Below are 11,343 nucleotides of genomic sequence, written 5' to 3'. Positions count from 1 at the left end.
AAGAAAGATTATATGCAAAGTTGCCCCATACTCAATGATTTTACACAGCCAATTATTTTTTTCTATTGATATTCTGTAACTTATTTTTCCATCCTCATGTTATGTCAATTAAACGTACCCTTAAAAATCGACACAAATCTGATCATGGCTCATCAACAAGATATCAGAGAAAATAAATTTAAAAAAAACAATGACTTCCATGTAATTTTGTGTCCGTTTTCGGTGTACAGTATATATAATTATAAATTTTTATAGTTTAAATCGCATTTAATATTTTAATATTTTGTTTAATTGAATTATATTTTTTGTTCATTTTCCTCAATTGGTCTGGTTCTCCGCGTGGTAAATAAATTTATATCGAAGTTCGCAAAGGTAGTTAGATTAAAACGTTAACGTATTTAGTAGCTAGGTTTAATCATTTAAAATTTGGCTTTTCTAAATGTGTACAAGGAATGATGAAAGAACACTGATCGAGAAACGGAATAGGACTTTTCCCGACGTTGAAAAGCTGTTGAGAAGTGAGATTATATACTATAGAAATCTGTAAATTGCTGTTCATTATTTTTTGTGAAATGTATGTATTTAACTAATTTGTAAAAATATTTTTTTACAAATCTTTTACGTGACTGATGCCTACTATCCATGACGTATAGCCTGAGCGGGTAGCATAATGGTTATAATCACAGTCTTTCCCCCAGCCGGTGGAAAAAGGCCGGGTTCGAATCCTGTTAATGACGCTAGGAACTTTTATGGGTTTCCTTCACTCCGTGGCTGAGTTAGTCTCACTAGTAACCAATAAGTTTGGCCGAGGAAGCTCAAGTTTTTCGTCCAACAAAACAAGAAATCATCACTATTTTATATTATTTAGGTACTGAGATGAAAATATTATTTCTACAAACGTTTTGTTAGGAAAAATGAATATGGAAATAAAGTGTTCAGACGTACTGTACTTTTTTTTTTAAATTGATGTATTTAGCTAAGTGGAGAAAATTAAGGAAACTCAAAAACTGGAATATTTACTGTTTATTCTGTGACTGAGATATATATAAATACATATTTGCACGGAGTTACAAGAAAACATTTTTTTTTCGACAGTGCCACTCAAGTTAAGGTTGGTAACCAGTCTTCTTTGTAACGATGCCACACCAGTTGCAGATGGAGTCGTGATACTGGAGCCAAGGACCCCACTATTTCAATGATCATTACGACTAAGATATATCATCTTTGAGAAATAGATTTATTTAAAAACCATTCCTCTAAGAAGTACTGCTTAATTATACTGGTTAATTTAGTTAACCACTTAATTTAGTTAATTAGTGGTTATACTTCTTAAGGTTGCCAACCACTATTGCAGAGTACAGGGCGCCAAAAAAAATGTATACACACTTTATCAGCCCATAACTCAGTAACCTCTTTTCTTTTTCAGCTGCAAGTTGGTGGTAATAATGGAAAAGACCAGACTTACATTTGAACAGCGGAAATTTGTGTTGAAGTGGTATTGGAAGTCGGAAAATATCAACGAAGTCCAGAGACAGTTTAGGAGTGAATACGACACTGAACCACCAACGCGTTTCACAATTTCACGTATTCCTGATAAGTTTGAAGCGGATAGCACTGTGCAAAAATGTACACAGGCAACGATCAGGAAGATCTCGCACATTCACGAGATCACAAGAAGTTCTGGAACTTTTCCGACAAACACCAAGGAAATCTGTCCAACAAGCTGCTCGTGAAACAGCAATCCCCAAATACAGTGTGCATAACATTTTAAAGTATGCAAACTGGAAAAGGTACATTCCAAGATTAGTCTAGGCCCTGAACGAAGATGACCCTGATCTTAGGGTTGAATTTTCCGAGTGGTTTTTAAGAAAATCTGCAGAGGACGCTCTGTTTGCCAATAAGATTGTTTGGAATGATAAGGCAACATTAAAGTTGAATGGTACAATTAATCACCACAATCGTTCGTACTGGGCAACCGAGAATCCACACATTACTGAGAAACATTTGAATTTACCGGGCATTACAGTGTGGTGTGGATTATCGTCTTTGGGTTTGATTGGGCCATTCTTTTTTTATGCAACTGTTACTGATGCTGTTTACCTCAATTTGCTTCAGAAATCAATCATCCGGCACATTCGCGAGCTATTTGAGGATGATGAATTTTATTTTCAATATGGGGCACCTCTCCATTTTCATCGCTTATCTGGATTAAACTTTCCCAAACAGATGGATTGGACGAAGAGGCAGTGTTGAGTTCCCTCTGCGTTTTTCAGATCTAACGACATTGGATTTTTATTTATGGGGATACCTCAAGGATAAAGTTTATGTCACAAAACCAGCAACAATCACTGAATTACGGTAAGCTATTGAAACAGAATGTGCAGCAATATCGAGATATATTTTAGATGATGTATGCCATTCAGTGTCTTGACGATGTCAACAATGCCTGGATGAGAATGGAAGACAATTTGAACACTTGCGTTAATGCATATATTTTTTCCTCACATTTTTTCTTCATTATAAAATTATAAAATTGAATTTATGAAAATAAACATAGAAGTTATTAACAATCAAAGTGTGTATACATTTTTTTTTTGATACCCTGTATTTAATCAAAATCTGATGAGATATCTGACGATACGCACAAGCAGAAAATGATTTTTTTTTTTTTTTCAGTTAAAAAATGCCACAGAATTCTGAAGGAGTAAAATTGATATGTTTTAATGTTTAATTTAAAAAACAATCAGCACAGTTACAAAATGAAACTATTTTTATTCATCAATTAAAAAGCATTTCAATAATAAATAAATGCAATCAATACACTCACATATTGGAAAAACAATACTTTCTTAAGTCAATATATTCCTCGTAAGAAAGCATTTTGTTTTTGTCATGGAGATTCCAAACAGGAAAGGGTGTTGGAACTAATAGTACGCTGTCACGTTCAATAGGTTAGGCGTTAGAGTTAAAAGAAACCTGCCAGTATTGAACTTGAATTTCTCTGCATATATTTGTAATTTTCAAATGCATGCGGAGGGTTAGGTGGTATTGAATTTGCATGAAGGCAACAGGGCACGAAGTGTCAGTCTATCGTATCTAAATTTAATATACCCTGTGGTATATTAAATTTAGCCTCGCCGGAAACCGATTAACTCTGCCACGACAAGGATAACTCGATAAAACTGCCTACCTGTGAGGCGGGATTCAAACTTGAGCTCTTCCCACCTTATAAACCTGCATGAATAAGCAGTAGTAGTTGAGGAAAAGGTTTGAGCTCGTTTGGAAGGAGGACGCAATTATAGATACTTATCCAGAACAAGAGTGTTGCTGTATGTTTGAATTTATAAGGATTCAAATTTATGGTTACACGAAATAAAGTTTTGTTATCTGGAAATTTGAGTTATCTGGAAATAGCTGGTTACACTTCTGAAATTAAACAAATATGCTATATATGCAGATTAGAATTCAGTAGGAAAAGCATCAGGAATAAAAGAGTAAAAAGGCGACACGAAAAGAGAACTAATTCTGAAATACAGGTATTAAAAACTGGAAAAAATCTGCTGTACCTTGCTAGTATCCAGATTGTTCACGATTCTTCAAAAACAGCTTTGTGTGGGTAGTGTTATTTGTAGGTGGGAGGAAATTTCTGTACATTGTCAGTGCAAGAGTAGATGAAAAGCAGAAAGCTGGTATATTGGTTTTATCGGCCAATAGTTAAGGCAACGGCCAGCAAATGGTAGATCGTGGTAAAAATAAAAATATGATATCGTTTTCTGGCGAACACTAATGCCACAAGTCTAGTCACTTGTCTGATTTAATTTTTTAAGTTTATTTCAAAATATACCTACCTACCTAATGCGTTTTATAATAATAAAATAATTCTACACCCACAGTATTTTATTGAAAACAAATATTCACTTGTAAAAAAAAATTGCGATACATCGATCTCTTTTATTATTTTGAAGTAGCTTCTATTGTGGAAACTTTTCCGTCCCTGGCTTAAAGTCCAATCAGAAAAGTCCAACTTACATTTGGACAAGAACAGTGGAGCTCTGAAAAAATTGGTTTATTGTCTGAAGATTTTGATGCAAACCAGCAGTGATATGTTTGGGGTTTTCTTTTTTATTTGTTTTTTTTTTAAACGAACAGTCTGCACTTTTTTTTTTTAGAAAACTAGGTTCAGATAAAACGACGGAAGAATTATGGATTTCGTTTTTACGACAAATACATCGGTGAAGCGATAAGAAAAAAATTAGGATTATGAGATTTGAAAGAGTAGTTCAAACAAAGTAGTGAGAAACAAGTCATACGGGTCGTAATATCAGCCATTCTTATAATAGTAAACGATACTAGGCCATGAATGACAATGAAAGAGGTTCCATGGGGGAAAGCAATCATCACCAAGTTATGCTCTGAGATATCCGGAGAATCATTAACTGTAGGTTGAAGGACCGTTTTTGAGGAAAAGATAGGATATTATGCACGTGGTAAAGACTGTCTCTGCTGTTTCAAAAGGAAAATGAGCAATTTGTAAGGTGATAGAAAAGCCTTGATAGTTTAAAAGCGGTAGAAATCGTAGAATGAGCAATTAGGCTCGTAGCCGAGTGGTTATGAGCGCGAATGCAATACCCCACGCCGTTTGAGTGGACCGGGGTTCAAGCCCCTTACTATTAAATACGATTAACAACTTGTATCGATTGATTTATTGTAAACTCCACTAGCCTGGTGGTCGTGTTGGAGTATAAACAAGAACTTTTTTTTATTGTGACATTTTGAACAATTCTGAGTTACATTCACTGTGTGGCAGTTTTTAGAGAGGGGTAACATTTAAATCTGTGTCACAATGTTCCATATCACAAAGTACAATTACAGTTACACTGTAATTACAGTTTCAGAAGAATAATATGGTGAGTCTACCACTCCCAGTACAGAAACAGATCTCAATCCAGTAAAACACTTTTGAGATGCTTTAGAAACAAAATTGACAGCTAGTACGGTAGGAATAGAGCATGGTTTAAATCTACACCTACCCAAAAACTTTAAGAAATTATTTCTTGGAGGGTTATTGGTACCATTAAATCCCGTGGACATCACACTGAAAAATTTATTTATTTTTTATTGTTATTTTTTTTCCTAACCAGATGCTTTCAGTTTGTATCTCAATATACATATGTTGAAGGACAAGGGTTGTTAACCGATCTCAACAGCTCGTCTTTTAACTCTCCTACATATGGATAGATAACATTAGACAACACCAACCAATATCAGTCAACGACACACACACATTAGAACTGAAAAGTAATTATTTGTGAAAGAATTTGCTACAGAATAACACGTTCGACTCTAGACTTAAGACTGAAGAATATAAAATTATTCGCCATAGCTGACTCCAATTAGGTATATATTTAAAAAAAACACCTTTCTCATGGATAACAATACCATTGATTTTTTCTGTTTTAAACGCTTTTTCCGTTATACTCAAAAATAAGTAAGCGAAAATATCATATTTAGAGATAGACGCACGCATTTTACTTTCCAATAACATCCCTAAAAAGCCTAGAATAATAAAAAAAAAAAAAAAGAGAAAGAAAGAAACATGTACTAAAGAGGCAAAGACTAATTTACAGCACAGGAATTGTAATACTTATATTGGCCGGTCTTTGGGACCTAAATAGCAAAAAAAAAAAAAAAATTCATGAAACCACTATAAGCACAATAACAGGAACTATTAACCGATGAACAGTTTTTTTTACTTAGGAATGAATACAGTGTGAGATCAATTGTTATTTTCTCTGCCAAGGTTGGCATTTATTATTGAAACTTATTTATTACTGCTTTCTCAAATCGAGAAAGCTTTTCTGTAATACTGGTGCCACTAATCCTTTTCAATCCTTACTGCGCTATTTACATTTACCTTCATGCAAACACCATCAAATGTACAGTTCTGGGGTCTTGCTGAGGAAACTTGTCAAAGAACAGCGAAACCGTTTTACTGAATACCAAAGGACCAAGTTTTACTCTGTAATTTGAAACCATTGAGTACCCGCCCTCAATGAAATGAACTGGTAGTTGCAATCCTAGAAGTCCAGTCAACAAAACATTTTTATAACAGGTCTAACTACTAAGAACGTGAATGAACAACTAGGTAAAGGCTCGAACTTGTTGTTGTTGTTGATTGAATTTTATTGGCGCATTAGCTTCTAAGGCTATAATGCGCCAAGACCAGCTCGAACTTGCGGTGTGTGGAGACCACAACTGCACTCAGTCACACTTCTCTTTCTCATTACTGTTTTAAAACACGAAAAATGTTTATAATTAAATAAGATTCAATTCATTTTGTTAAAAAATCTCACTTTCCTTCAAGCGTTTCACAGAAACAAACGTTATTTTTTTTTATTTTTGTCTTATTTCTGTCCAATCAGTTTTATTCTAAATGTTAAACTTCCTTTATACCAGCAATATAAAGGAGAATGGCAACATAGATCTATCGTTTAGTCTTGCCCAAAACTGGTATTGAAAGAGTTATTCGAAACTGTCAGTTTACCACACCATTTATTGGTATCGCGTGGTCACCATAATGATTCTATATTCCATACTAATGGTGGTTAAAATTCTATAAAACATTTATGGCCAAATATAAGGAAATCGCAGCTTTGCAATAAAAGAGAAAAACAATTCGCGGCATCTAGCATTGTACATCTTACTACGTTAGTTTAAATCCAATATGATCTCCGAGTAAACATTTTGCTGTGGAAATGTTTTCAAGATAAGAAAAAAAAAAAAAAATCTGATCTCAGAACTCAGCCAATTTAGTAATCTCTTACGCCACCAAAAGAGGAATTTTTACCCCATTATCTAGAGATAATTTTCAATGGTTGCATTTGGAACATCTTTTCCAGTTCTAGTTCTCTGAATATCTAATAATTCCATGATGACATCAAGATGTTTCCACCTGATTTGCATATTATAAATCGCAATTCCAAATGTTGAATACGATGGTTTTTAATATTATGTTATTATTCGCCTTTATTATTTCAATGTGGATTCCATTTTTATTGCGATGGTTCTGACACTACTTCGGTATGGTATATTTGAATAAAATTCATTGCTTCATATATATTATCAATGTTAGAATGGCTTCTTAAAATGTAGAGAGATCCGGCAGTCTCAATTTTTCTTTTGCAGTAAGCAAAAACAAAGCCATAACTGATCAATAAAATTTCAGAACTCAAAGATCCAATCTGTCTTGAATCATTGAGGATGCAATTTTTTTTTTTTTAATCGAAGTTGTATTTGGTGAATCCCAGAAGATGATTATGTACAAGGTAACCGCATTTTCACTGACTGTCTTGGCGTCCGGTGAATGAAGGTGAAGCGTGAAGGGAAGATTGATACTCGACTAAGGTTTCTCCATCTCGCTTTCCAACCAGATAGAAGGTCATAAGCTTTCCTTTTCCTTTCACGGTGACAAGGCCGCGTTGCTCAAAGAGGAATCCAAATTCTTCGAGGATCTGCGCAGTCTCTTCAACAACCTGAAATCACCAGCAAATAAAGAAATGCTATTACTAGACTATTTTGCGACATTAAAATAATATTTAACCAATAAAAATTGAAAATAAATTATGAAAACAATGATTTGTAAGTGATTGGTGTCATAATTGATCTCAATGCATTCTAAATATTTATCTTTAAATCTTTCTGTATGCTCATAACATCACTTTAATCTCATTAATTTTCCCATTAGGATTTTATACCTGAATATATCCAGCTTTTCCAGTACTCTCCATCCTGCTGGCTACGTTAACAGTGTTTCCCCAGATATCGTAGTGGGGTTTGCTGGCACCAATGACTCCCGCTGTGATGGGTCCGTGGTTAATCCCTGTTAGACAAAAGATTTTATTTGTAAAAGTAACATTAAATCAAAAGTATGACTTATGGGGTCTGATAAATTCTGTTGTATGTAAATAATTAATTAGATACAGCAGAATTCCAGTTATTTGAAAAACATTTTTGAAGTTCCTTCGCCTTTATTTTTTACCAAAGTTAACTTAAAGAAACTTAAACATTAGTTATATATTAAACATTTAATATATAACTGTAAGAAACAAGGCATTAATATGTATATGTAAGAAATAAAACTATCTCGGAACATAACAAAATCATGATTCCACTTATAAAACCATTATGAATGGAAGCAAAGAAGAATAACTTTCATTCACTTGCAATGAATACTTGGACTGATAAAATACACATTGCAAATCGCACTTTCTGCAACTGTTTTGATAATTCGCCCCATAATTTGTTAATCTTTAGTTTATATGGTGTGCAATTATAAATTTCTTGTTAATATTTCATTAAGAAATGCACATGCTTTCAATTTCCATTAATTTTAATTCTGCACACATCTTTATTCAATAAAAATAATAATACATAAATAACATGTAAATATGTATTTTGATGCCGAATTCACATAATAATGTTACGCAAATAATAATAATAATAAAGATGAGATTACATTTAAGACACTTACCCATCCTAAGAATGAAACTGTTGAAGCTTTCCTTATTTATATTCTGGAGAGTGTCTTTGAGCGCGATAGCGAACTCTGTTAGTGCTGCCAGGTGGGCCCACTTTTCCAACACAGGTGTATCAGTCTAATGAAAAAGGACAGAGTTTATCAGGCTTAATGAACAGACGGAATTACAACACAATAAAATGAATGTATACGAGTTGTAGTATTAGAAACTTCAAGAATAAATTTATAAGTATATTAAAATCGAACTTATCAATTATATACTTTCGGATCCCTTCAACACGTTCCCTTTGCGCATCTCTACATGATGCCATTCTCGTCTTCCACGCCTGGAAGTGCTGCTAGAACTCATTTACTGATATAGATTTTAGTGCAATAAAATTTAGGGCAATGTGGGGAGGCGCATTGTCCTGCTGGACAATGCGCCTCCCCACATTGCCTTGTAGGTGCACGATGGCCATGAAGGGATGCAGATGGTCTGCAACAATGGACGCGTAACTTGTACCGTTGAGATGCGTCTAGACGTACCAGAGGTCCCAACGTGTGACAGTGGAACACGCCTCAGACCATTACCTGCCTGAACAGTTCCTTGTTGACATGAAGGGTGCATAGCTTCGTGCGGTTTCCGCCGGATAAGCATCCCCCCTCCGCTCGGAAATTGGAAACGGGATTCATCGGACCAGGAGACCCGTCTCCATCCATCCAAGGTCCAGTGCCAACGTCCTCTCGCCCAGTTGAAGCGTAGAGTCCTATGTTACAATGCCTTTGTAATGGAATTGTATGTCGTAGTGTCCGACAGCAGATGGAGCCAGGTAGGGACTTCAGGATGAATAAGGAAAGATTTTAAGCTTGAAATCTTTCTTCGTTCATGAATGTTGTTTCCCATTGACTAAATTCGAGAGACGCATTATAATGGAAGAATTTGCTCTTCCCATACTAAACAGGAAATCAGGTCTATTAGGATCTTTTGCATTTTGAGTGGCGAGCAGTGCTGCATGAAGCTCTTGTGTCGTGCTGCATGGCGTTGTTGTCATAAAATTCTCGTTTCATTAGATTGGCCACAGAAATCAAGAAACATTGCACCTCTTGATTTCTATATGTAATTTTCAAATGGTCTCTTGATTTGTTTCGCCACTTTCAAACAATCAATAAACATGTGACCAGAACTCCATTATCATTGTCCCTTAAGTGATGTAAATGCAGACAATGTAACTGACACTCACAAGTACTTCATTCGGATAGCGATTACAGAAGAGAACGAATCATCCGGATTCGTTATCTTCTGTAATGAAGGAACAAAAACTAAACTGTGTTTACTTAATGATGCCCACTTATTATTCTAAGTTAAAGTAACTATATAGTAAACCTTTTGTAAATATTTTAAATAAGACAAACTCTTGCGAACTTCCTTCTTTGGATATCGTAAGAATTCATGCACAGACTTGCTTAATATTATTAGTTAATCAGCAAAATAGTTGAAATGGATACAAATTACCTTGGAGTTATCTTCATTATTCAGTCCGCTGGCGGCCATATACGTTGAACCAATCGTCTTAATCTTGAAAATGTCTTTAAACTTAGGTTGCTCAAGTAACTACGTATACAAAAAAAAACAGTTAAAAATATTACGAATTAATTTATAATCTGTAAATAGTAGGAGATATAAGGAAGAAGACCATAAGAACTTTAAACTATACTGAATATTCCAATTACCGTATATTTCGGCGTATACTGTAATTCGGCGTTTGAAATACACACACACAAAACAAAAAAAAAAAGAAAAAGAAAAATGGCATTCACTTAGGCTTAGGAGGACATGAATTGATAGCAATATATTTACAAGTTACTAAATATATATTTTTATAATATAAACTAGAGGGCTCCGCCCCCTGCTCGCTTTGCGAGCCAATTCCCGTGCACGCTTTGCTACGTAATTTGTAGAGGTATGACGGATTAAGTCAAATGTTTTCTACGCAAAAGACACACCTGTCGAAACGCACTGATCGATATCTAATCTAATATATAAAAGAAAATAGGAACTGTAAGAAAAAACTATAAAAAGTAAAATTGTGTGAATGTTCAGTGAATGAAAGTTATTATTAATTGCATGTTCTTAGCCTCTTCACCTCAGAGATTAATGACTATGCAGGGCCTCAGGGCCCTCATGGTTATTCAAGCTGACACCATGCTGTAGCTTTTCCTAGCTGGCATGGTGTGGGATGCTGACACTGGCCATTTGGTAACCCAAGGTCAGTGTGGGACAGAGCTGCAAAAAGCATGCTCCACCAGAGGGATCTCTTTCCCTATGTTCTTTTATTTCTACCACTAGGGGTGGTTGAGTCTCCTTCCGATAAACACCTTCCCCACCCTGGGTGCCCTCCTTTTTTCTGGTGGCTCACCCCACAATCCACTTTCAACTCTCACCCTCTGGACCAGGATGGACATCCTGTACCAGGGGTACCCTTACTGTTCCCCTTTCGAATAAGGCGGGTTCCTAAACTACTGCCCATCTTTGGTCTCTACCCCTTTTATCCTACCCTCTTCCTTTCTCTTCATTATCTCCTTTCCAATAAAAATTTGGTAAAAACTCCAGATGAATTAAACTCCAGCAAAACAGTGATTGACAAGTTGTGCGCCCACTCCCCGCCAACTGTCCTCCTAGATTGATAAGCCTAGGGTGTTCCCCCACTTACTGCTATTTTTAGATTGCAAACTCATTTTCCAGTTAAAAAACAGTGGGATGGTGATAAACAGTTTACCTAAGCTAAGCACTCCCTCCTCGACGACACAGAACAATGAGAAAGAAAACG

At 35.3% G+C, this 11,343-nt stretch overlaps 1 protein-coding gene across 1 annotated transcript in view; it reads right to left on the bottom strand.

Annotated features, from left to right (window-relative positions):
- Positions 1-5,679: 5,679 nt before the first annotated feature.
- The window catches only part of LOC150077154 (adenylate cyclase type 3-like), a 99,748-nt gene continuing 94,084 nt past the window's right edge, over positions 5,680-11,343 (bottom strand). The window contains exons 17-20 of the mRNA XM_090386616.1: positions 10,029-10,127; positions 8,531-8,654; positions 7,755-7,879; positions 5,680-7,532 (exon numbers count right to left, since the gene is read on the bottom strand). Of these exons, the coding sequence (XP_090242742.1) occupies positions 7,338-7,532; positions 7,755-7,879; positions 8,531-8,654; positions 10,029-10,127 (543 nt within the window). The 3' untranslated portion in view covers positions 5,680-7,337. The remainder of the gene's footprint in view (positions 7,533-7,754; positions 7,880-8,530; positions 8,655-10,028; positions 10,128-11,343) is intronic.

This window comes from Mastigoproctus giganteus, chromosome 12, assembly GCF_048544385.1.
Source record: "Mastigoproctus giganteus isolate SK-2022 chromosome 12, ASM4854438v1, whole genome shotgun sequence".
Classification (NCBI taxonomy): Eukaryota; Metazoa; Arthropoda; class Arachnida; order Uropygi; family Thelyphonidae; genus Mastigoproctus; species Mastigoproctus giganteus.
This window is presented reverse-complemented; position numbering and strand designations above follow the sequence as displayed.